The 27,251-nt window shown below is 41.3% G+C and overlaps 1 protein-coding gene across 3 annotated transcripts in view; it reads right to left on the bottom strand.

The window, feature by feature from the left end:
* The window catches only part of LOC306703192 (cGMP-dependent protein kinase 1), a gene marked incomplete at its 5' end in the record, with an annotated part of 81,900 nt that overhangs the window by 46,822 nt on the left and 7,827 nt on the right, over positions 1-27,251 (bottom strand). For all 3 annotated transcript variants that reach the window (XM_079169067.1, XM_079169065.1, XM_079169066.1), the window contains 2 exons: positions 6,242-6,355; positions 24,861-25,027. In XM_079169067.1, coding sequence (XP_079025193.1) covers positions 6,242-6,355; positions 24,861-25,027 — 281 coding nt within the window. The remainder of the gene's footprint in view (positions 1-6,241; positions 6,356-24,860; positions 25,028-27,251) is intronic.

The following is a 27,251-nucleotide window of genomic DNA, read 5'->3' on the forward strand; positions in this document are numbered from 1 at the left end:
TGTTGCTTGGAAACACACTTTGTCCACAGGGGCAGCCAACATCTACACAAAATGAAAGTTCCCCGTAACAGCTTTAAATTTGGTTACTGGGTGAAAGTCCCATGTTTGACCCATCCATCTACCCCGACCACCTCCCGACGCCAACTTTGATTAAAACACATTTCTGTTGAACCAGACCCTCGGTGTGTCCACCCCAACAAAGTGTCCACGTCATTTTAACACATTACGAGGCACCACCATCTAATGCACCAGGTGGTGGTTATTTCAGATCAAGCTGTGAGACAAAGATTAAACTACTGGCAGTACAGCTTTTCGGGCTCTATATTCATGAGTCAATGCTGCATGTTGCAAAGTCCCACTACTTAACATGTACCCTCATAAACATAAAGCCCTTAATCCTAAAAGACAGCTTCAGTTATGGCTTGGATGCTGCCAACTATATTAATTACAGATAGGAGATAATAAATGTCAAATAAAAGCAATCATAAGACAAAGGAAATGTCGATTGGAGATGAATCTCTGAAGCACAGTATATAATGTTTATGCATGGACTGGTTGGCATTAATATGCATCTAATACATTTATACATTAGAACCAGTACATCAGCGACTCCCAACCATTCAAGTCTGATGTAACCTTTCATCGACCACCAGTAAATATATTTTAAATTGGATGTTTTTTTTTAATACTTGGAATTATGTAAAGTTTGATCTTTCTGCAAGACGTGGTGATCCTGGAAATGTTGATGTTTAGGCTCAGTCTCTTTTTTTCCTCCTTTTCAGTAGCTTTTGTCAAGTTTTAGTGGCCGGTAGTTTCAATCATTCTGCTATTTATTTAGAGTCCTTTGCACACTTGGCAACTACTTTAATGCATTCTCAATTGCACTATGTGGTCTTACTGTATGGTCACAACTGAGGGGTTCTATTATAACAGTTTTCTGGTTATTGTGGCTGAAAACATATATTAGCATCGCACCAATTGATAATGTTATTTGTGTGTTTATTTTCCTTCTAAACACAGATATGTGGATATATCTGTTTGGTAAATTGTAATTGGTTTGAGTCACTTTGGCTGCAGAGGAACCCACTGGGGAACACGTACCCTCCTTTGGGAGTGACTGCGATACATTGTCAAAATATAGGAAAGAACAACACTGTGTCCTGATATAATTAATTAATTCTCATTCATATTGTCTGTAATAATTCCAGTAACAGGATACTTTACAATTAATAGGGATCATTTTCACCCAATTGTGCATTCATGGACTGACCTTCAGGATGACAACGATAATACTATAAGCCACAAATAAAGCTTTTGTATTTGTACAAAACAAACTCTATAACTTGCCATGCATTTAGTTTCCAGTCAATTTAATACTAGCAGTTTCCGAGCTATTTTTTCGCCACGGCAACAGACCACTATGAGTTGGAACAGCTGGAGCCTAATTCTCAAAATTACATGTGGGTATGACAGGGATGGCGTGCCAGTGTAAAAGATGACCAACCCATATTAGGACATTGAGCATCATGAAAATATCTGACTGCACGCCATAACATTTGCTGTGTGTGTGTGTGTGTGTGTGTGTGTGTGTGTGTGTGTGTGGGTGTGTGTGTGTGTGTGTGTTTGAGAGAGAGTGAGTAACAGTCTCTGTCACCCAAAGTGAGAAATGAGTGTGAAATGAGTGTGTGTGGTTGTGTGTGTGTGTGTGTGTACTGTTACAGTATACTTGATGGGTAGAGCTGAATAGGATTTCCTATCAAACGCACGCTGCCCCCCACCTCATCTGGATCCCACTTTAAAGTAATGTTCAACGTGAATTATGACATTGTTTTTATTACAAAAGCACAAGTTAGTGCATGTTTAATTATTCATGTGCATGTGCAAATGAGAGCTTCTGCAGAGACGTCTGAGACTGCTTTACCACCACTATCATTAAGATGGAGCACACTGATAATCAGTCTGACTGATTATGTTGTTAGTGACTGGCAGTGACCTCACTCTCTGAGAGAGGACGAGTCCAAAAACAATGTCAGGATTCCCGACACTCGTTTGGTGCTCCTATGAATAAACAATACGCTTATTTGGGTGTGTGACACGATCTGGTATCATATTTGTGAGAGCCATAATGTGTTTGTTAATTTTCTATTTCATTTGCTAGTAATAAAAAAGAATATATTTTAATGTGAGGATACATTTGTACTGATTAATTTTACTGTTGAAACAACAAAAATCTTTGTTGGTCCACTTTTTTAAAAAGCCAGACCTTGAGATGTGGTTTAGAAGCTGTAGAAGAAGAAGAAATGTAGGATGTCAAAAGGTCTACTTTTATAGTGTAGAATGTTTAATCAGGGCCACATCTGCAGATAGTGCTTGTGATTGGTTAATATTTAGAGCAAGTATGTTTAGAAGAACTGACGGCTTGTTGGCAAATTTAGATGGAACTACAAAGCCTGCAGAGTAAAGTACACTAGTGTTGGACCATATTTATGGTGCAGTTCTGAAATGAATTATCTAATTGTTAAATCAATCAGCAAATGTAATCTCCAACTATCTTAGTAATTGGTTATTTGATTAAGTCATTTTTTAATCAAAAATGCCGGACAGTACCTACAGGTAGTAACAACTTCTCCAATGTGAGGATTTGCTGCTTTTCTCTGTTTTGTATCACTGTAAACTAAATATCTTTGGGTTATTGACTGTTAGTTGTCAAATAAAGTAGACATTTGAAGACGTCACCGTGGGCTGCAGAAAATTGTTACAGCCATTGTCCTCTATTTTCTGACATTTAATATACCAAACAAAGAATCAAGAAAAATAATTGTCAGATTAATCGATCATGACAATGGTTAGCCGAGTTAAAACTTTTACCATGATTTTGAAGTTTGCAAATATATTCTTTAAAGCTTTTTCCAAACAACAGCCTGAGCCACAACAACAATACAAAAGTATTGCTTTCCTGCTGTCGTCATGTGGCGCAGTGATGCTCACTACAGTCGACTGCTGCACAGCTTCATGCCGCACCATGCTGAATTGCATCCTGTTATGCAGTCTTCATGAAACAGTGACATTTTGATGCTATAAAAGAATATTTTTTAGCAGAAGGCCACTGTCCGTCAGTCTGCAGACAAAATAAAAATACCAATTTTGTCCTGCTTCCCTTGAGGTGGGTCCCTCATTTTGTTGTCACTGCTGTCCAGCTCTCTCTTTTGTCTCACTCCTACCCCTTTCTTATTCTCTAATCTTCAGCCAGCATCCTGCCAATTGTTATCATGTGAAAATGATCTGATATGAATTTGATGGCAAGGGGAACATTTTTCTCTCAGGCTGCAAATGAAATCCCACCTCGTTCGCCAGGACTGGCAGAGCCAAACCCCAAATGTGTCCACAACTCTGCACTTAAGTGTCTGTATCCTGAAACTAAACACACAACATATTGATTGGTGGAGCTTGTTGGAGACAATGCGCTTAAGTCATGGCTTACTTTACAGGATCCATTTCTCTTGGGAGAGTCCAAGCAAGTGCTCACACGTGACATCCCCTAAAGGCTGAAGAGGAGGGGGGGTTTGGTGGAAAGCTAATATTTTTTGTCAGTCCCTCCGGGGATTTGTATGATGTGCAAGAATTAATACAAATTCAATCAATCCTCGTATTACTTTGAAGAGCTTGCAACTTTGTCTTATTAGAATTTCGTAACTGGACAAATAATTGCACATTTCTGCGCACAAATTGGTGTTTTTGAAACATTTCGAAAATGAAACCTGTACTATGGATTTAGTGTGTTATTTGTTTGTTTTACGAAGCCTTCTGTTTGTATGTTATTCTAATTGAATAGACTACATCCATAATTTTTCATATTAGACATTTTTCTATAAATCATGGATACTGTTTTTTCAAAAATGTGTGATTCCTTCTTTCCAGGCGATCTGGTTTCTATTCATACCAGTGTGGTTTGACAAACAACTTCAATCGAACTGAAAATAAAGTGTGTGATAGACAATCAATCACAGTGAATATTGTATCCGCTTTTATTTTGTCAGAGTCGTGAGTCGTGTTATACCATTGTTGCAAGTGCAAATTGATTTGTAAAGCCAGCAGACAGACACTCGCTGTGATGAATTTCCAAAATCAAGCTAGTTTCAAGTCAGTGACTTTCTTAATGTTCTAAAATGAATAGAAACCAAATGAGGCCTGGAGGATTATAGGAAAGAAACAATGAAAAATCCAAAAGTCTTAGGAATGCTTTGGAAAATAGTTGGCACTAATGTAAAATTAAAGGGCTAAAATATGCTGGAACGGCACTTTAAGACTAAAACAGTTCAAACTCATTTTACTGTTGTTGGAGTGATTGAAATCATGTTTTCATGTTACCTAAAGAATCCAATTTTAAACATTTGTGATCACAAAATGTTGCACACTGCACCACAATTGAAACAAACAAACAAACGTCATAATTATGTCAGCTACCTAAACAAATTGTGATGTTAAAGCCTTCAGGTGTGCTTGATCAGTTTGACTGTGTTCAAATCATAACTGCAAACAATTTCTTTAAATTAGTTATTGCACATAATGGCTCTTAAATGTAATTGTTTCTGTGAGTTTTCTTAACAGACAACAGCCTCCAATAATCTCATAATTATCACAGTTAATAATAATGTCATTACATTTTGAGAGAGACAGACTGTACACACCTTTATGGAGTCCACACTAGCAGGTTAATCATCTAAATTCGACTGAGATGTAATTATTCATGCATATGAAACCATGCAATGTATGATGAAATTACAGTGAGGATATATCCTCGAACAGGGTTCCACGAGCTGATCAAATTAAGTTATCTGATTGGAAGCTGATCCCTCATGCACACTCATCAGGTAGTTGCATGATTTCCATTGAAAGCCGTCACTTCTAATTTCCTATGTCACGGCTGAATTCCTCGGTACACTCTTGTGTAAAGACATACATTAAAACAAAGACAACCACCCTCTAAGACACTGCCACCGACCCCGTTAGACTGTAAACACACTTCTGCCTATGTAGACAATTACATCATTTGTTCCATGCAGAGTTTTTATGAAGCCGCTACATCACCAGCCAAGCGCTGACGTACACTTCTAAAGATCGTGAAAGAAAGTTCCTGCCGGTGGGCTGGTGGCAGGCAAGAGGATTTACAAAAGAAAAAGACAGACGCACTGTCGCCTGTGGGAAGGGGAATATTTTATCCCTTAAGAGCTGGCTCATCTCCCTGTGGGCACCCGTTGCCATAGCAACGGGAGTCGGGGAGTTTCCGTCGGGTTGGCTGGTCAGTGGTAGGTGATCATAGGACATGAAAGGGGTCAGAAAGGGGAGTGCGACCCCGCTGCCACCGCCATCAACCCTGTTTTCCTCAACACTCCAACTGGCGCTTCCTCGTTTTCGTCGACAGGCCCGAGGGACCCCTGCTGCCCTTCATGCAATCATTCCCACCTGGGTCGCACGCAAAAATCCACCGCCTCACGGTGTGTGGAATTATTTACCAGGCCAATAGTGATTATACTGAATTATGATACCGTAAGCGCCAGCTGGAGCACTTACCCAGACACTTGATTTGAGCTGCATTCATCTGCACAGAAACGCTTTCACCCATGACACCTTATCTCACCATTTTGCCCATTTAATATTCTATCCAAAGACACGTTTCCAGCTATTCCCTATTTCCTGCCTGACATAAACACACATATTTCCTCCTGACACACTCTCTTCTAACACGTTACGTCTCAAATGTGCGCGGTCCACCATCTGTCCCGTCCTTTCTCGGTCTCCTCTCCTTACTCTATTAGGCTGACTATTCAAATCACAAGTCTGATAGACCACCTACTCACCCACTGTGCGTCCTTGATAGCTGGAGCTTTGACACATGAAAGAGTAGACCTTGACATGCACCTCACAGGGGGTCTCGCAAGACACTTGGCTGGAGTGTTGTGGAAACACGGAGGGGGACGATGATCACGACCGAGGAACAATGCTATCTGTGGTATACAGTGACTGCTTGATCATCCTCTTTGTGTCAACGCAAGACTGATGTCTTACAGGCAGAAAGAGCCCTAATCCTCCACACCAAGGGAGCAGATTTCAGTGGACGTGGGTATGTGTGTGTGTGTGTGTGAACAGGTGACACGATCCGTCACCTGGGGAACCTGCGGACATTCGACACAGAATGATGTGAGCACTTTGGATGTTTTTCCAGGTGTCTGTGGAGACTCACTCTTGACAGTGGCGGTCCTGGTGCAGTTGTAGAGAATAGCAAGCTCTCCAAACACCTTTCCTGGCCCCATGGTGCAGAGCTTCAGGCTCTCCTTCGTCACCTCCACCTTACCGTCTGAAAACATGCAAAGAAATACAGGAATGTCATTAAGCATATTTGATATTCAAATTGCACACTCATTTTCCCGCCTGATTACCCAAGCATGAGAGTCCTCTGCTACATTCAATATGTGCAGCAAACAAAATTTCGGTGAAGAAATGGAGTGGATGATAGGTGTCCGGGGGCTTTTGCTGCATTTTGGGGGGCACCCAGCCAGTGCCATTGACTCACTGGGCTGGAAAAAAATAAGATTATTTTGCAATGTGGAGTTTCCAAGGGCTACCGGCCTCGTACCAAGCCTGTGCGTGGCCCTGTTAAACAGCAATGCAGCAGTACCAACGTGTGAAAGTTCTACTTAAAACTTAACACTCCAAAGCTCACAGACACAGTATGATACGCCATCAGGTAAGGACCAGTACATTCAAACACACACAAAGAAGGCTCTAAAATATAACTACTGCAGTATGGATTGATTCACAAAGTCACCATTAAGATCAGATCTGTTTCTGAATTAAAAAAGCATTGCCTACCATTTAACTTCAACTTTTCAACTTATTAATCTAATATATTTCAATAACAATAGTTTTTTGCAACATTAAAGCTGGAATCATGTGGCTGCAGAGATACACGTCAACGTCTTGGTGAACCTACGCAGAGAAGGGTGTTATCAGTAACCGAAGGTCGAAGAGGAGCCAACGTGCACACCTCCCAAATCTCAGCAAGCTGACTGTTTGGTCCTGTCAGGAAGTTTTCTTTATTTTTTTAACGGTATGACGCACGTCATACCGTTGCTCTTCTCGTCAATGTCCCGTCCGTTTATGTTTATGAATCCAAATTCTTTCATGTTTGATTTTTCACGGATGAAGCGGCTTATTTCCACAATCACCAGGTGAAAGTAGCTGCTGCCACTGTGTTTAGAAAGGCTTCGTCAAGCATGTATACTTTCCTGGAAACTCAGCATTCCAGCAGGACCATAACTCTGACTCACAAAGTGCAAAAATCCCAAAGAAAATAGTTAAAAGTCGGCTCTAGGCTGCTGGTGAAATATGGCATGATGATAAGAGCAAGCGAGTCATCCACGGAGGAAACAGTTTGACACTTTATCTTGTTGCAGAAGGCCGTGAACTCCTTTGACAAAAAGCCTCCAGAAAACTTGCCATGTGTCGGGACTAATTATCGTCTCCACTTTGTGTTTGTTCCACCTTATTGGAACGATAGTGCAGCTTTTGCATCGTGGTGAACAATACATCATCCATTAAGACCCAGCATGAAACTTTACACGCAATGTTCAGCTCTTAAACCGTGTCACCATCTTACTGTCTACTTCCCCGCTGTTTTAACTGCCCATGTTTGACAGCATTTCTTTTTGTGTCTCAGCTTCCTGCAACACTCCCATTTCCACTCGAAGGGAGACACGGCTGGAGATCAAAAAACCTAACTGGGATGTCTCGCCATTCAGCTTTTTAACAATGTGCATCTTTCTTTATTATCAACTTAAGAGCTCTCTTAAATATATTAAAAAACCTCTTTCAGTTTAGCATGGCTCATATTAACCAGACTGCTTTCAGAAGCTTGTTGAGTCTGAATCTAATAGATTACAGCTACGGGTGCCATGCTTTCGAAGTTTGTTTTTCAGTGCACATAGAAAACATATGAAAACACTCGTTGTAGATTGTAGCATCTTGAATTTATCTTTCCATATTTTTTTTTTTTACTCCTTCCAAACAAATGTTTCTGCTTTCATGAGCATGAAATAGACAACTTCCTGTGCACACTGGGATTTCTCTCAGTAAAAATAGGGAACGCTTGTTCACAAGAGAAACTGTGAAAACATTTCATAACCCAAGTATAGCTGAATTATTTTTTGTAGTGTCAATCAAGTTTTGCAAAGTAATGACTGTTATTACTGAGCTTGATTTTCTGCAAGAACACCCATTGAGACTTGATGAGCTCAACATATATGTGCCAAACTAATCAACGGACTGTGAGGGCCGTTGAGAGGATTGATTTGAGTCGCCACCTCCCAAAGCCCCCCGAGCCCCTTTTTCAGTTTGAAAATTGTTAGCAAAGACAAAACCCTGTGTGTTTGTTTGTTCATCTAACCAGGTGTTCAGCTCGTACCGATTTCTGTGTGAGGGAGGCGACAACCCCTCTTGTGCCTCTTGAGCCTTGCCATATCACAATAAGCAAAGCAAAAATGGTTGGCTTTGATCCAACAGTAGCAACATGGACATTGTGTTTCAGGAGAAAGAAACAAAGTAAGTCTCTGCACACTGTTATTCAAAAGTGTGGGATTGCCTGCCACAAAAGCTTGACGTGTTACAGTCTGATGGCTGAGAGGAACGCTCGATATGTTTCTAATCATCGTTTGTGCATTATTAAAAGGTCGTAGATTGCCTCTTTACAAATAATGTTATTTTGTATGAAGGGTTTTGTACGTGGAGAACAAAACGCTGTACACTGATTAGTTCAACCAGACTGACAATTGAAAGTGCAGAAGGAGACAAAAATCCACCTAAAACTGTTGAATAAGAATACAATCGTTAAAAGAAACTGGAGCTTAGCATTATAATGTGTGCAGATTTAAATAGGAACACGTTCCTGTTTCAGTGTCAAGTGCACAATAAAGCCTGTATAATCAACAGGTCACAATAGAAATAGAAGGTATAGGATTAGAACTGGAATATCAGCTGAAGATACTATGGACTGACATATCACAGCTTTAACCTATTCAGACAGCAGAGGGCCCAAAGAGAAACGGCTACCCAAAATATTAGAGCCCAAACCGCAAGCACCATGTAGTTCAATAATGATCCAGAGTCACGTGTACGTTTCTGGACTGGAAAATGAATGAAACAAAGTGTTCAAACAATATTCTCCCCAGACATATAACACTGTGGGGACATTGACTAAACGTCATTTTTAATAATTAAATCCTTCTACTTTTGGGGCCAAATACATTTGGTGTCTGAATAATACTATACTTTAATATATTATTGAAGGAAAGAAGAAAAACATCAAGTGACTCAAAACTTTTGCAGTTTATTTCTGTATCAATACAGATAATGGCTGCCCTTCTCAAAAGGACACAAGACACAGAGCTTCATTAAGTGCAATGAAGGGCGGTCTGAGGTTTAATAACAGCAGTGTCTTGTGGATGGGTTCGTGTTAGGACACAGACAACATAAGGGAGCAAAAACGTAACGCTTGACTATGGACAAAGCTAATAACTTGCTGTGGATGGCCATGTAATTAATCCCTGAGAGAGGTGAATAGTTGGAGCACAGAGCTTGTTTTGGACGACTTGCCGGCTGAAGGCTGTGAGGGAATTGCTCGGAAGTTAAGTAATCCAATTATTAAATGATTAGCAATATAGCAAAGAAATTGCTATTCAGAGGTCCCCATTAAATCTATCCACACACAAACCAGCTCATTTCCTGTGTTTGTCCTCAATAAAACCTGTTTTATCACACTTCTTTACTACAATAGCTCCACAGTTACTTGTTATTCCCCTCACATATGCAGGTTATACTCAAATCCCATTCAAATAGCACCACAGGCAAATACACGCTCTCTTGGGCAGTCGATCTGATATCAAAGTACAGCAAATTTACATCTCACCGGGCCATTTAACAACAGCCGTTTACTGTCCTGTCTATAGCAAATTCAAAGCGCAATAAGAGGAAGAAAGAAAATATGCATACAATTCCACCTGTCTAATGTTAACTGCCAATAGGGATTTTTATTTTTTTATTCCTGTCAATGTATTCCAGCGTGTATTCTCCCCCTGAGGTGGTGTTGCTGTGTTAATGGCTAATCATTTGAATGCACACAGCGGGGCGTTAGGACAGACGGACGGAGCAGACTTCCCTCTGGCTCAAGATCAGATGCGATTCTGGCTGCATCCCAAATCAAAAAGCTGCTGTCTTTTGGGTTGACTTTATCTCACACTGGCGCTGAAGACGTCACAGATGAAAAAAGTCAATGCAAATGTGCTCCTACTAACCCTCTGACAGGAGTGATTTAAATAATCCTCTACGATCTGAAGGATATCTGAACAAATTAAAAGATATTTTCTATTAAGATATCTGTCTTTTAGACGAAACCTCGTGGCTACAATTAACACGGTTCAATTAAAGATAAAGGCATTTTTGTAATGAGTCTACTCAGCTGTGCCTCTGTGAACTGCATGTGACACAATGTTCTTAAAAGGGAATCTGTTGATTTCCACGTAAAGTCTTTCACACTGAGGCCATTAGGCCGCTTCTATAAATAAAGTTTTAGGGGTCAGGCGCAGGATACGGTTTCATTCTTACTTCCCTACTTTCATTGACAGTTTTTATGTTTTTCAAGCAGCACAAAATGGACATCAAGAAACAGGATGTGGGGGAGTTGAAAATCCCTAGAGGATAATATAACATACAACCGCTCTCCCATCTTGTTGGGCCGTGTTCTTCCGCCACTGCTCAGAGGTTTGATTTCCCGATAATATCCCCATCCATTAGAGCAACACTGAAAGTAGATCAAGCCGAACATTATTGCATCCTGCTCCCACTGGAAAGACGGGGTCATTACCACTGAAGGTGTTCGGTGTTCAAATTCTAAAGTTGACACTTCACTAAAGGGACTTCAGCTCAGCAATTATATATCTGTGAGAAAAAAAACATTGTGTTCTTTCTGACAGTGTGAATGATTTTGCGGAGAGGAAGACAAGAGAGGAAGGAGACTGATGCTGAAAGCTCTTTTTGGTCGAGCGTGGGATCTATTCATCAGGGACTGAAAGTTTAAAAAATCACCATCTGCTTTTCATTTGTTAAAAAATAGATGCGGTTTAAAAAGATCTCAAAAATCGCAGCCGGTTGAAAAGTTTGACTTACATAGGCCTGAAGTGTTAGCCTTTCATTTTGCACCTGCTCTGAGCTGTTATTTGTGTTTTCAATTTGTTTTTTCAAAGAACCCAATGTGACCTCTCAAAAAACACTTTAAGCAGAACAAATATTCATAGCTGCCCAGTCGTGAAAAATGGCACACATGAATCAACAAAGTGGGCAGCCGTCAGAAAAATGAAAAATAAAATTAATAGATCTCAAGATCAAAGCAACAGCTCTTCGTACTTCCAGAAAAAAAGAGTTACTCAAAGAGCTGGAAATCAAAATGATTGTGTTTGGGTTTGAAGATATTTAATGGCTTATTAAATTAGAATATGTTTTTTGTTAAATTGGCCATTCCTCCTGATCACTGAACTGTGACCATGCAGCATTCAGGCATAAAGCACGCATTATTTTTCTCTCCAGTTAAAAACAAAACAACCCCTAAAGTTTAAGAAAATATGGATGTCAGCTGGAGCCAGCAGCAAGAATGAACACAAAGAGAGAGAAAGAGAGTCAGGGCACTGTTGTGTTATTAATCGGGGTAGGGTGGCTCAGAATGGGAGAGGCATATATTAAGTTTAAAGCGCCCCGGTGCTGAAAATGACAAACACCGAAAGTTGTTGTTTCAGAGAATCCTTGTGTGTATAACTGCAGGCGGAAACAATACCAGCAGCAGGATGATGCTTAGCTGGTGACCGCCAGTATTTGAGGCGTGTTGTCTTTGATTTGTGGAACGCGTATGTTGAGACACTCTCAGACAGTGAGTGGCTACCTCTGTACCTGACACACAGTTGTGTTGGTTTTCTCTGTATTTTGAATGGGCAGCAGCAGCAGCAGCAGCAGGGTGCACCTCTGCTGTCACGGCGAACAGCTAGATCCAATCTAACTATAAAGCTGTACCATACGCTGCAGGCTGCTGCTGCTATCTGCTCTATTCATATCATCGCCGAGCTCAGGTGTTCTTAATTTGTTTGTTTGTATATGTATCATATTGTTTTTGCAAATTTGAATATTTTCCATTTTTATATGATGTCTTTTACTATTGTTTAGCCAAATTCCTTGTATGTGTAATGTACATGGCAATAAAACTGATTGTGATTGTAGCTTAAAGGTGCAATGTGTAAGTTATGGCCTGAATTTTAATTTAATATGTAAAAAATGAACTAACATTATCAACTAAATTTAAAAAGGTCACAGTTTTGTTGCAGGAATATCTACTGGAATTAGCATGCTAACCGATTGGACCCAGCCCGTCATGTCTTGTAATACCACCAGTTCCTCGAGAGGCGGTGGTGAGTCACTGTAGCGGCAGTCTGCCCTCAGTCACGAGAAGGAAGAAAGCTGCACGGAGGGCTTGTCAATAATGAATCCATGGTCCGTGTACTGAAAGAAAGTTAGTTAATTGGAATAAATCTAAAGTGGCAGAAACAAGAAAATCACTCCCACCCTCGCCTCGTCCTCCCCATCGCAGAGAGACTGCCCTGACTCCCCGCAGGATCCGCAAACCTTCTGTAGCTGCCGTTACAGAGGTTAGACCCAGCGCTCCACCGGCCCGCTGGGAATCCAAGCACTGAGGTCTCCCAGAGCTGCAGAGTGCCGACTGCTCTCCTTCCGGCAGGACTAGATGAAGGTGTGAGTCCTTTTCTTGTTTCTGCCCCTTTGGATTTCGAAAACTACATTTATTCAGCAATGTGCTTGTTTGCTTGGATTGCTGTTTTTTTTTTTTTTTAGGTGAAATGCTGCCCACTATTGCCTTTGTACCAGGTGGCTAGGCCAGTTTTTGTTTAGTATGTTTTAAAGAGGTATTAATTCAACTTTATTATTATTCTGGAAGCTGCCGTTTGTGGTGCTGTTCTTAGAGTTATGCTGACAGGTGTTTTTATTATTTTGTCCACCCCATTTATATCCATGAATGCAGGTTAAATAACAGAAACATCTCTCTGTATGAAGTAATACAGTTCAACAGCACAACAAACTACAGCCTCCAAAATGACCACACACTTGAATGAACACTAGTCAGTTTAACTATGTTATGCTGCTTTACCATTCGATGTGGTTCGAGTAGGTGGAAAGCTGCAGCCTATAAACATAAAGAGAGTTTGATGTTTACCCAGAGTCCTTTGTCCCTGTTCCACAGAGCGGCACGTCTGCATGATCTCCAAAAAAAAAAGACCCTTATTGACTGTCATCAGCTCTCTGTCAACAAACTTGTGGAGCAGTCTGTGAAAGCTTCTCCAGCTCCACGAATCTGTAGATGGAGGGAGGAGAGTGCAGTTCCTATACTGGTGCCAAAATATTTCAACTTCAAGATTCTTTGTGAATCTCATTGGTCGCTGTTGGGGTCATGTCAGTGTTTTTCTCAAGACTCCCATCATCAAAGTAGAAAAGCAGAGTAGAATCAAAATAAATTTCAGTCTAACATTTTCTGACTGACTGTTATCTGTGATGGCTGGAGTTCAATTTGTTTTTGTGCACCACCATTCCTTCCAAAATGACGAGAGCAGACAGTTGTGTTTATATCCACCGCTTTACATGTTGGCTCTCAGTTCAAACTGGCTGACGTCAAAACACTCAGGAACAACAGAAGGCAAATCAAAAGGCTGTGAAAATGCGAGTGGGGTGAGAGATGTAAGAAGGCAGCGCTGAAGAGAAACACGGGGGAAAGCAGGGGGGGCCGACGCAGGAAAGACGAGGACGGACACCTGATGCTATAAGCGACGCTGAACATCGCATCATTTGAGATGAGAGCAATTCACATTTTTTTCAGTTCAACTGAGGCACCCTCATGCAGGGCTCCCTGCCATCGGCACAGTGGGAAATTGCAATGCAGTTTCCGTACAAGTGGTTTGTGAGACCAAAAGACGCCAAAAAAAAAAAGTGCGTCGTCGATGGGATACGAGGGCCAGCTGGTTTCATCCTTTTTACATCATTTTACCTTAGAGACAGGGATTCATCAAGAACACACAGTAGTACCGCGTCTACCTTTAGAGCCTGTCAGCCTCACGCTGGAGGCTACTTTCACACGGTGAGAGTAAGAGGACATGTGAGGTGAGACACGACAGTTCCATTCCCTTGTCTAGAACCCGCTCCTATCTCTTTTTTCATTAAAACATTATAATAGTCCTGGTTCCCTCCCTGCTAGTCATCAAACTCTGATTATGGCTGTTGTTTTGACAAGCTGATTGATGGCTTGAGCAGGGGGCAGTGAAAATGATCATTTTGTATTCACAGACAAAATCACTGTGTTGTAATTAGCAGTTAGCGTCCATGCCATGTGCACATACTGCGGCGTTCCTTTTATGCGGACCAGACTTAATTAGACAGCGTCAACATCAGAATACAAATTAATATGGCATCTGAAGTACTACAATAATGGGCCCCTCTCATTTCCGCAGCCTTCTCCCATTTCAGTAGCCGCTGTATCGCTGTAGACATGACAAGGCATTTGCATGGAAATTTGTATTCCCTGTCAGTGTTGTCAAAGTGTTAGGGACACACATTTTTTTTCCCAAACATACACTTTGAATATTTCCATGCATAAAGGGAAACGAGTACGCAACAAGACCAGGAGTCTAGTCACGCTAGTGGCTCTGCGAGGGTGTACTGCACAGCTTTGAGTTAAATGCTAACATGCTAATGTTTAGTGGGCGGGATGTTGACAAAGTTCTGCATCTTATTCAGCATGTTAGCCCATTCAAATTAGCACTAAACACAAAGTGAAGCTCAGGCTGATGGGAAAGTCATTAGCTTTGTAGATATTTGGGCAAAAATATTCTGACGTCCCCGTCCCCCCCCCCCCCGACTGATTAAAGATTACATGCTGCTTGATGGGCTGATAATTGTTTCGCTTTCTTGGCTCATGTAATCATTTCAAAATCTCTTAATTAATGTTAAAAAATATGCTTAGTTAAGCTTAAAACAAGGCTGTTTTTCTTAGTATCGCAAAAGTTGAGATAATTAAGATACAACACAGCGATATGCTAGCTTATAACAGTGAGTTGTACTTTGCACGACACAAAATGTGAGAATTCCTGTGCTGGAGTGGAGAGACATTGGAGGAAGCGATCGAAGTTAAAAAAAATATCAAAGAGATGAATTCTAACACAGCAGACTCAATATAAAAGTCTGCAGTCAGAGAACAGTAATTTTAAAGAAACCCTTATCTCACAGTCTCCTGTAAACCTTGACTCCAGAGACACTGATTGATGAAACTGGCCTTTCCAAGCTCACCGTATTCACTTTTTCTCAATAAAAGCCATGAACACAGACCAGCTTTCAAGGTTTGACATAGTCACACTGTCCTCAGGTGAGAATGTGGTTTAAAGCCAGAGCGTACAACATTTCCTTTATTCCTGCAGCTATTTCACGTGTGTGTGCAGTGCATGTGCCAGTCTAAGGATGAAAGGAGCAAGTGGAGCAAATGCATCCCCATTATTTAATCAGGGGGAGCAAAGTCATAGTTTTGCTACGACTTATCGTCATACAGTCCCCGCAACCACGTGATAATATTAAAGCAGCCTATATAGATGATCATTTTAATACTGTCAGCAACTGACGAAAACAAGCAATCACTCATTTGTGATGAATGATGTTTGTTGAATGAACCCGCTTGGCCCACTGACTCCAATCAATCTTTAAATTGTACTGTTACCAAAATGTCAGCTAACTTTGCTAGCCAGCCCATCGAACATTAGCTCGATGAACAGACAGAATTCAGCGGTGGAGATTGGACGTTTGCGAAGGAGCCAGTTCAAAGAGTCAGCTCTTGAAAGTGTTACATGTTTATTTATATTCTGCATATTTGGGGTTTTCATAGCATCTTCTAACTATCTAATCCAGGCAAGTGAAGGTGTCCGTTTTCTAGATGGTGTAGAAAGGCATGAAATTTGTTTTAAATTAAAGGAATTTTGGGGACAGGACCCCCAAAACGCTGCCAAGTATGTATCTTTCCAAGTCTGCTCCCCCATTTTAAAACACAACCAGGGTCCTGTGAAAGGGAAGGGATTCATCTATCACTGTAGCACAGCATATTACTCGTGCCCTATCTTGTATCCTCAGTGTGAACCTCAGCAAACACACAGCTTATCCAGTCACAGCAGACACTCAGCATCACTCCAAGTCTATGGCCACCACATCCACAGGCGCACACACACACACAGAGAAATACGTACTCAATACAGTACAGTTTATACCTATTTAAGTCAAAGCAAAGAACGGAGTTTCAAACAAACATTTGCATAATACTTAATGGTGTTTGTAAGCTCTTTTTGTCTGTTTCTGCCTTTTCTTCCTCCTCCTACACTTCTCTTAACACACACACACACCTTCCAACCTCTTTTGCAGATGAGTAACTCTCAAAAGGGGTGTTAACCACAAAGGAGCGATGAAGGCTCAGGGATCATTCACAAATCGCACATTAATTCTTGCTCCGAGGTGTATTCATCGGCCTCTGCGGAGAGAAAATGGGGATCAATTCTTATCCAGGGGTAAAAAAATGAAGGCCAGCTCGCACTAAAAGACAGAATAGTAGGGGGTGCATGGGAAAGAAAGGCAAAGAGTATCAAGAGAATAGCAGAATGAAAATGAGGTAAGATGGACAGGTGTGTGGGTGAAGAGAGACAGAAGAATAAGGCAGTTGTTAAAGAAAGCGAGGAGCAAGTGGAGAAAGATGGTGACAAGAGGACAGATTGGGGTCAAAGTCAGTAAAATGTGAGGAGGAGCGACGGTGGGGAGACTGGTGCATGTCTCTGGTTTTGTATTTAAGCATTTTGAATTGATAACTTGAACCTGTGTGTGTGTGTGTGTGTGTGTGTGTGTGTGTGTGTGTGTGTGTGTGTGTGTGTGTGCGCGCTTGTGTAAAAGTGACAAAGGGAAGGACTTCGAGGCAGAGAGTGCAAATGAGAAGAGACACTTGCCAGACAAGAGTATTTTCACTAGTTCAGGGCAGATGGTGCACTGCTCAGCGTAGGTGAGATTATTAGTCTGCAACACACGCATGCATACCATTTGCACATAAATGACACATTAGCGGACGTTTTATTCATCTTGATAGAGGTATCTCAGATAATTTGGCTATTGTGTGTCAGCAAATGCTGGTGGGTTCCCACCTTCTTAAAATCCAACAAGCCACCTGAATGTGGTGTAGTGTGTAGAAAAAACTGTCCACATGTTTTCATCTCTTCTCACCACTTTTCATGAATAAAAAAAAAGCAACTGATATTGTGTTGAACGAGCCTTTGCATCTGGTTAAAACTCAGCCTTGAAACAGAAATCAAATTGCAAAAATGCTAAAAAAGTTCAAATATCTTATCTTTTATTCATTTTTTATTTCACTGTAATTGATTTGTTATGCCTCAACAGTTGCCGACAGTCATGTGAATAAAAAGGATTACACACGCACATACACACGTGCTGTATAGATTTCTAAAATGTGTAACAGAATTAATATCACTCAGTGACATTTCCGGCTGCAGCAACGTGGAAAAATGTCATTACACGTGTTTTCATCTAGTAATGCGCAACTTTTATTTTTTTATTTGTATTATACTATATTTATCCCGTTAAGGGGGAAATGTGTCTCTGCATTAGACCCATCCCTGTATATAGGGAGCAGTGGGCTGCTTATGACAGCTGCCCGGGGAGCCGTTACGGGTTTATATTATATTATAACGGGGAGGGATGGCCACATTTAAGTGGACAGATAAAGGGCTACTACCTGAACCTGAGCCTGACTTTTGATGTGTGGGAGATAACTCGGGTGTGTGTTTAAATGTCATTCCAATTACAGACCCCTCACCTTTTACCTCAATAGGGTTATCATGAGAGCCGACAGCCTTGAAAGAGTGCCAGCTATATGTGCACTCAATCGCCTGGTCATAATAGTATTGCATGCCATGTTAGGAAGAAACACACACACACACACACACACACACACACACACACAATGTCAATCCTCAATTCGATTTTAGTCCCAAGTAGTTGAAATTCAGTTCCCCCGAGAAGCCTTCTCAGCAGGCGGGGTGAGTTTGAGCCTGAGCGGTGGGTTAAGGTGCATTATTAAACTACAATTGGCCGCTCTATAGCGCTGTCAAGCTACAGCAGCGGTTGTTGTATTGAATGCGTGCGACATGCTGTATTCTCTGGGGCCAATCAACACAAATTCTGTGAGCATTTTGCCTTCCTGGGCTGCATTAGTTAAGTTGCCAGGCAACAATGTGGCGCAGTGGGTTTGTGCACTCACATGTCTGTAACCCAATGCATTCTCTATCTCCATATTAGCTTATTAGTATGCGAATATATCATAATAATCAGCCGATAGTTTATCAAAGGCAGTGGCTACAGTCGTAATTTGCTTCATGTCCTCTCACACATGACACTGAGTCACACTCAGGTGCCCCTGTTGATTACATCTCTATACTCTGCTCAGGAGGAGACAGGTGATCATCTCCCTTTACTCTGCCTCATAGGCCAGTGAGCACAGAGGGCATCTCTCTATGGACTCAAGCCTGTGGCACAGTGAGAGGACAAGTCCGATGTATTTCTTACGTATAACAAATTGGTCCACTTGATGCTTGTTCAGGTGGTAGACTGGTTGTTCTTTTGGCTGGTTGCCATTAAGTTAATATTATTTAGAGGTTGAAGAACTAATATATTTTATACTGGGGCTGATGATGAAGTATAAAAACAGATATAATACTAAATGTTAAAGGGAACTCTGGATATCTGTTTTCATGTTGGGTTTTTAATAACTCAGCCTGTAAGGTAGTGTACAAGGTGACAGGTAAGATAAAGTGCTAGTGGAAGCTACAGGGGGATTATTAACAGGATAAAATATGCTGTTTATATTTGATTAGAGAAGCACGCAAACAGATCAGTATCAGTGCTCACACACACAGTCATGACTCATGTCTACCAAGCGTCTTGAGTGTCAAGGAGTCAAAAAAACATCAAATACTCCCCTCAGAGAGAAACTAGTATCGAGTCACAGTGGGTAAACATCGCCATTCATTGTTATTCAGAGGTATATCTCAGTAAAAGCAGCACAAAAAAAAAGGAAAATTGACTGACAGGTGTAGTTTGGAATAAGCCTCAAAACAGCACATTTGTTTCCGTCATATTCAGACATTAAAAGGATGCCGTTTAAGTTTTTCTTGAAGAAATCTGTCAACATGTTATATTTGTCTTGCCTAAGAGCAGGTCAAATAAAATAATTGGGACTCTATCCAATTTGTGTTGAGAAAGTGCCAAATCCTCGGCGTCTTTTCAAATCCCCTGAACATCTCCAGCTGAATAAAATGGTCTACAGTGCATCAATGGTTGCATTGAATATGGTAACCTGTCAGAGGACCTGTCAATGTACTGCGAACACCTGGGATTTGGAGCTGACTCATACTGTAACATTAACACTCTTTCTCCTCACTTTTCAGTCTGCCCTCCCTGTAAACGTAGTAAAGATAAGAACACACGAGGGCAGACAGCTAGTTCTCCCAAAAAGATAAAAATGCATAATTTATAGTCAGTATCACCTATGCCTGCACCCTCCAGGCCAGGCTTTTTTTGTCAGTGAATGCACTTGTACTTGTTCCCCAAACAGGGTGAAAAAGAAAAAAAAGCAAAGAAGGAATCTTAAATTAAATTCATACCATTCATATGTAAATGCTAAGTTGGCAAAATGAAACCTAGCTAAAAGAGACCTCATACATCCTGTTATCATGACTGTTCAGTAAAGCTTTCCTCTCCAACCGGTGGTTATTATGTGCAGAAAGAGAAGTACAGCCCAGATTTTTACTCTCATATTAACAACACCAAACCATTTAACTGAACCATCTAAAGGCCTGTATGCAGACAGAACTGAAGCAATTCAGTTGAGCTGTTTTAAAAATGCCCCAAGGTCTCTTGTTCCAGCTTCTCAAATGGGGATATTTGTTGATGTATTGAATGTCTTGAGGTCTTGGACCACTGGTGGGACAAACATGCCATTTAAATTTGTCAATTTGGGCTGTGTGATGGATATATTTCCCTATTTACTTGCAATTTGTAGCCCAAATTGTCAATCAATTAACTATAAATAGGCATATTAATCAGTAATGAAAATAGTCTTTACTCGCAGCAACAATATAATAAATAAATATTTTGTATACGAAACCTAAAGCTAACCTTTCATGCTGGCAGGTCAATCCGTTATTGTAAATTAAACTTCAAATATGAGCCTATTCTGGTATCAACACGAAACCATTTACTTTGAGTCTTTGCTCCTTCTTTTTATTCCCCAGCTAACAGGGGAAATGATCACCATTGTTACTGCAGATTAGACTGAAATTAGATCGATCACGTGCCCTTTGTATTCATGTGCATTTTGCATTTTGGCCTCAGCTCAGCTTTCCGTGTGTTCATGCCATCCGAACTGGTCACGATATCAAAGCTAAGGATTTGGCTCTGTTACACCTTTGACAGGCGTACTCTGTGTACTACTGCAACAGCAGCCAGGGCTACCTCTCATTAGATCAAGTTGAGTAACGACTTTGAACGAAATCAATGGGGTTTTACTGTCATGGCAGTACTTGATAGTAAGTGGATGTGATTATACTAGTTATTATCATCAGCCACCTGTACGGGTCTTCGTGGAACGACACATCCAATCAAAAGCGTCTCTCGTCTCCATGGAAACGTGAGAGCTATTGTCTCAGTTGCAATCAATATGTTAAAGCGGACCGTCAGTTACAGCCCAGTGGATGCCCAAAATACAGCAAACGTTCATTAAGGCAGCTACGGCCGCCTCGTCGTAGAGCCAGAATCCATTCTGTTTCTTCAGCTCCTGTGTCGTCTGATCTTTAATTATCAGGCGCATCTGCAACAAAAGCTTAATGCTCTGAGGTTGTTCAAACAGGGCGGCTGTGATATCGGGCTTTTCTTTATTATAGGGGGAAATACGTTATGCATATGCTTTCGTAACTTAAACAATAATGATGTATGACGAAATGATTCGATTTTTTGTATTGGTGTAGTTTACTTGTGCCTCATTTGGTTAGATGATGCGTAATAAACGATGTCAGCCCCGTGGCAAAGCGTTAATGATTAGCCTGCCAAGTCTCACTAAGAAATGACACCAGTGGCTGAGCAGTGAACACTCCATCTACTCGAATAATGATGTACCATGAGCACGCGCAGCAGTATGTTTTACACGGCGTGGCACAGTCAGACATCCCGTCAGTGTGCATTAAAAAGTCACAGACTATGATGGGCCTCTACAGACCTTGACACAAAGTCGTCAACCCCTGGGCGGACAATTTTAACATTTGCTTTTTATGCAAAACAAATCGAGGCCAGTTAGGGTGAAGACTGCAGGCAGAGAGAGAGAGAGAGAGAGAGAGAGAGAGAGAGAGAGAGAGAGAGAGAGAGAAACATGCAGACGAACAGAAAGTGGAGCAGAAAAGAGTTTGGGGCCACAAGAGAGAGCTGACAACGTTCATTGAAGATAAATATGTTAAGCTTCCCTTAAGGATTACAAAATGGAAATCAATTAACCAAACATTTGATATTAGTGGCACATGAGCACTGTTGAATTGAAGCCCTGTTTTAATTTATTCTACTGGTCTTTCCCCTACCACTGTCTGAGAGGAAATCACGAAGCCCTTCAACAATTATTTCTCTTACAGATTTGTATCTTGCGTCCCTCTCTTTCTGTTGCGCTCAACAGGAACTTATTCATCGTGTCAGTGTGGCGCTTGCTCATTTGTGACCGAGCACGACGAGTCACCTCTGGTACAATCGACTTCTCACAGCCTTCATAACAGGGAGAGCTTAAAATCTATTCAGTACCTGTTAAAGGGTAGCAATCAACAAAAAAAGACCACAGATGTTGTTGAACCCAGCTCAGCATCTGGGGTTCGTGCCTTCGCTTTTTTTTTTGGAAAACTGAACCGGTTTCTTTTTCCTGTTTTCATCCACAGCTTTTTCAAACAGAACACGGTGGATCAATAAACAGGGACGTGGCTTCAAATTTCTTTCAGTGGTTGCCATCGAAAGAGATAATCCACTATTTGTTTTTTACAGTGCCCAATACCCAAATTTCAAAATGTGCTCTCAGGTGACTTTTGTACAGGCCACAGTTTTGCATTTAATTTGCATGACGCCAGTTACGCGTGAGACTCTTTACATATCTGACTCTCTGCAGTCTGCAGATAAGGGCCACAAGGGATGACAAGTGCAACAGTGATGTGAATTATTTACTTTAGTAAAAGTATCAACACCACAATGTAAAGTAGTATCAGCGAAATGTACTTCTGCAGAAAAATGGCCCCTGTGACATATACGTGTAAGAGTCTACAGACATTCCAGCATCTCTGTGAGATGAAAAATCAACATGCTGACATGCTCACAGTTACAAGGTAAACATGTTGAGGTAGAGCAGGTATAATGTTTAACGTGTTCACCATCTTAGTATATAGCATGTTAGCATGCTAGAATTAGCCCAAAACGCACAGCGTACAGCTGAGCTTGATGGAAATGTCATTAGTTTTGCAGGTATTTGGTCATAATGTCAGAAGGATTCATCCTCTTTTTGACGGGGATTGTCCTGGTTTCAAGCCGGTTGTCCTGAGTTCAAATATCTGTAAAGCACTCACGACCACATTGTCCCCGTTTTTTACACCGATTAAGATGATGATACTCTACTTGTTTTCAGCCCTGACATAAATGTTTATGTTCTATGCTACTCATTATTACCTTACCCAATATAAAAACACAAACAGTGTCTGAACTCATTACTGATTTGTCTGTATGTGCGTCAATCAATCAGTGTTTCGTTGTTAAGGCTGTTGCTTTGACACTTGCGGCTCTTTCTGACAGAACCTGACAGTAGGCTAACGGTTAACTGTCACGCTGCAGAGACAGTCTGTCTTCTCTAAAGAGCTCCAGGAGGCTTACTCCTTCCTTCATAAAGACACACTGCAAGAGTACATTATCAGTCACGTTCAGTGGAAATGCCGATAAAAAAAGATCATATTAGGACAGCCAGATAGCAATACACAATAGCTGGCAGAAAATATGTCACAGTCGGCCATTTAGCAGGCAGCAGGAGACAAAACCAAATTTTTCGTCTGCTGAGGCGCTGTCCATGGTGTTGAAAGGTGTGCCCGGCAGGTGTGCTGAACACTGAAGTAATTGCTCCCCATCCTGATGTGTGCGCATGCATAAGCACATACATGTGCGAGTGCATGAAGTGCAGTAGACTTACGCTTCCAGTTTAGGGGTTTGAACATTTTGATTAACCTAAAGTAATACATTATGCTTTTGTTTTATTGTGCTTAATATAATTACCCTTTATCCGTTTCTCTAAGATGGCAGTAGAGAGAGAAAGAGAGATCTCTGGTGGTCTACTAATCAATATGACTGAGTCAGCTCCCCAATACAATAACCTTTAAAGTCACAGTTCTTAGATGCGCCTCAAAAAGTCTTTGAATTCCGACCCAGTGACTCACTAAAGACCAGATGAAGACGGAAAGCAGCCATGAAACTTCTGCTGGCATCCCAACACAGACACCGTCTGTCTCTGGAGCCCTTTCACATGTGACAAATCCTACCTGCCTCGGCTTGAAGAGAATGTATTTATAGAATTACAGAGTTATGATGGAACTGAACTTACAAAAAAAAATAATCTCTGAGTTTCGAAAATTTGCTTTCTCATTATTTTGGTTCTACCATCCCACATCTGGGAATTGTCTTTCCAACTCAATAATTAAAATAGTAAGTGGCCGACATGAAACAATGGGGGAAACAATCAATATCAGCATTCTTCCTAGTAAAGTATTAACCTTTAAATGCCACTGGCTATATACCAACCAAAAAGATTCTTTATTCTCTCCTTCTCTTCATTCCGCCATGTTGTTTTTGGTTAAGTGGAATGTATTTCCATCCTGAAACGTTTCAATCCATATTAGATCATTTACACCATCCAATGCAATTGATTGTATGTGAGAGCTAAATGCAAGTAATTAAGGTTTTAAAGAGGCAGTGAGCAATAACAGTAATTTAGACGTTATATATTTTAATCTATATTAAGTCGGTGAGTGTCGAAGTTCACCTCTATGTAATGATCAGTTATATTGTGCGAGCATTGATTGAGGCCATTTTCCCCGAGGTCAAATCTATTGTCATTGACGAGGTCTCTCTGAACATTTTGTAGCGGTATCGGTTGTGCGAAAATGCCCTTTCAACAAATCCCATCAGCGCCAGGCAACGTGGACTGTTGTTCATGTCATCAGAGCTCTCACACTGTATCATTTTCAAAAGAAAAAGATGAGTATAAACACCCCATGCTGAAACAATACCGCTAAAAAAGAATGAAATAGAAAGGATCCCAGCATCCCACAAAATAAAATCAATGGGACATGAGTGAATAATAGAGCATCACAAAGTGAAGTTTTGAATTTGAGTTCATCGCTCTGCAGATACCCATCAATAATGCCCTTTCATTTCTTTTCTGTCATTGTCATGCTGGCGCTCCTAAAGCTCGCCATACACAGCCCTACAGATCTACTTGAATCGGTTTGAAGAGTAGCTATTCTTCTTGGGGTAAGTCTACTCTTTCTCATTGTGGCTTGCGTTTCATTGCAGGATAGATGTTTACATTGGGGCATGTGTGCTCTTACCTTCCATGACGTAGACCAGTGAGCCCACATCGCCTTCCTTAATGATGCAGCTGTCCTTTCCATAGTCCACAGGGTACATGCAGTCCACGATCTCTTGAATCTGCGACAGCTCCAGGTTCTTCATGAAGTCATTGTCCAAAATGGCCTCCTTGATCAGATCCTTGGACCTGAAGACAAAGGCGAAACAAAATGAGACCATCACTGTGCAAACACTGATTCTTATGGCATCGGTGGTATTATAGTAGATAAAATGTTGAGATGAAACCTTTTAGATCCCTCTAAATGCTGCTGTAAGTCAATAAATGGGCTTTGGTCACCTGGTGAAGAAAGCCCAGCAGAGGCTCTTCTTCCTGAGGAAGCTAAAGAAAGCTGGCCTGCCCCCTGAACTTCTGGTAAACTTCTACAGAAGCGTGATTGAAAGCATCCTCTGTCAGTGCTCTACTGTGTGGTATGCCAGCTGCATAGCAGAGAACAGGAGGGACCCGGCCCGTGTGGTTAAAACAGCACAGAGGATTGTGGGAGTTACCCTCCCTGACCTGTACACTGTGTATGCTGGCCGCCTCCAGAAGAAGGCCAGCAACATCTGCAAAGAGATCACACACCCGGGTCACTCTCTGTGTGTTCCCCTGCCATCAGGAAGCAGATACAAGACTATCAAAACCCGGACTAACAGGCTGAGGAACAGCTTTTTCCCTCAGAGCGGTTTCCTCCATTTTTACCTGTTGCTGCTGTACTGACTGATGAGTCGCCAACTTAATTTCGTTGAATGTTTTTACGATGACAACAAACATCCTTATCCTTATCCTTTCTCAATACATGCGTAATGGAAGCAAGTTGTGTGGCCTCAAGACTGTGGAGTCGTTAAGACATTCCACAGGTAAGACTTTTTTTTGCAATGTCTTTGCAAGGAAGGGAAAAAATGTAATTAACTGTAAAACGTGCAGTCACCAAGGTGCAGCTCGGTGCACAGAGCAATTTGTCAGGCGGCCTTAAAGGGGACATTATGTCAAATTATCATTTGGAACGAGAGATAATTAGATGCTAATTAGGAACCATCAACGGAGGAGAGAGACATTCGTTCATTCGAGGTGTCCATGTGTTGACGACATGTGAACGAGAGCCAGGCGCAGCGAAGGTTCAAACTGCCAAAGCAACAGTCAAAGAAGTATCCAGAGACAGGAGAGAGATCTGAAGCGGACCCGTCTCCAAAAAGTGAATTAAGATCCCTCATTCATTGAAGCGCTTAATCATCTGAGTCAACGTTGCTCGTCTGGCCGGTTTTGACAGAGTGTCAGCTGGACGAATGAAGTTTTTAAAAAGAATGTATCAGGGTTAATTCAACAAGGAGTCCCCTCTTGTGGAGCTAAACTTGTATAACCTAAAAGCACTCTCAAGCTCTTGCAAGTAGGATTCAAGGGCACTGGTGAACTGCCTTGCCTTTCTGCACTCTGTGCCCTTTTCAGAAACTGATTTCTGGGCGCATTGTTGACGCTGATCACCCGAGGAGCTTAAAGCTAAAAGGGCAAATAACCTGGAAGGCATTCATGAAGCAGCGCTCCCACAACACACAGGCTTCTCTGACCTGCTGCCAGCCCGAAGCAAAGTGCTACACAAAACACACAGCAACACAAACTTCAAGCTCTTACACTTCAGTGTCTGCAAACCCCCTTCTGCACATTTATGATGTGAGGTTATGTTTTATAGTCAGTGTCTTACTTCTCCTCAAGGGCTTGTCTTGAATTTATAAGGTCACACGACTGCTTCTCCCTCAACCCTTGAGACACATTATCAAATCTGTGGAGAGACACTGTTGCTCCTTCAGATGAAAAACTGCCAAAGTGTTCCACCCCGGCCAGCATCTACACATCAGAAATGTTACACCATCAGCTGAGTGATTAGTTTTGGTTTGAGTCTCAAAATGGCATGCTATCACTAACATCAAAAAACAAGATTCTCATAATGTGTGCTCTGTATTCATAACAGTCTGGTGAATTTTCAAGGCCAACAACTCTGTGTTTACTCTCTAATACTCTCTACATTACTAAAGACCAACATTAGCTAGTTGTCACAATCTACTGGGAATACACAGATTACTTACTTTGTTATTTTAAAGTGCAAGATTTTCCCCGTCATTTTTGGACATACCTTTTCAGCATTTACTTCAGGGAACTCATTTGTTAGACACTCCCCAGATATGAGAAAGAAGAAAGAGACAGTGTAACAAGCATCCAAAGTGTCAGGATTTTCATCTATTTGAACTTGAGACAGTGCAGCAACCAAGATGATCCAATGGTATCTTATTCCACCCTTGGGCGTCAGAATAATCCTGACACCCTACTCCTGGGAATTGAAAGAAGAGTAAGGCGTTGCACCTATTTTTAAATTCCCATC

Source organism: Pholis gunnellus (genome assembly GCF_910591455.1).
Source record: "Pholis gunnellus genome assembly, chromosome: 11".
Taxonomy (NCBI): domain Eukaryota; kingdom Metazoa; phylum Chordata; class Actinopteri; order Perciformes; family Pholidae; genus Pholis; species Pholis gunnellus.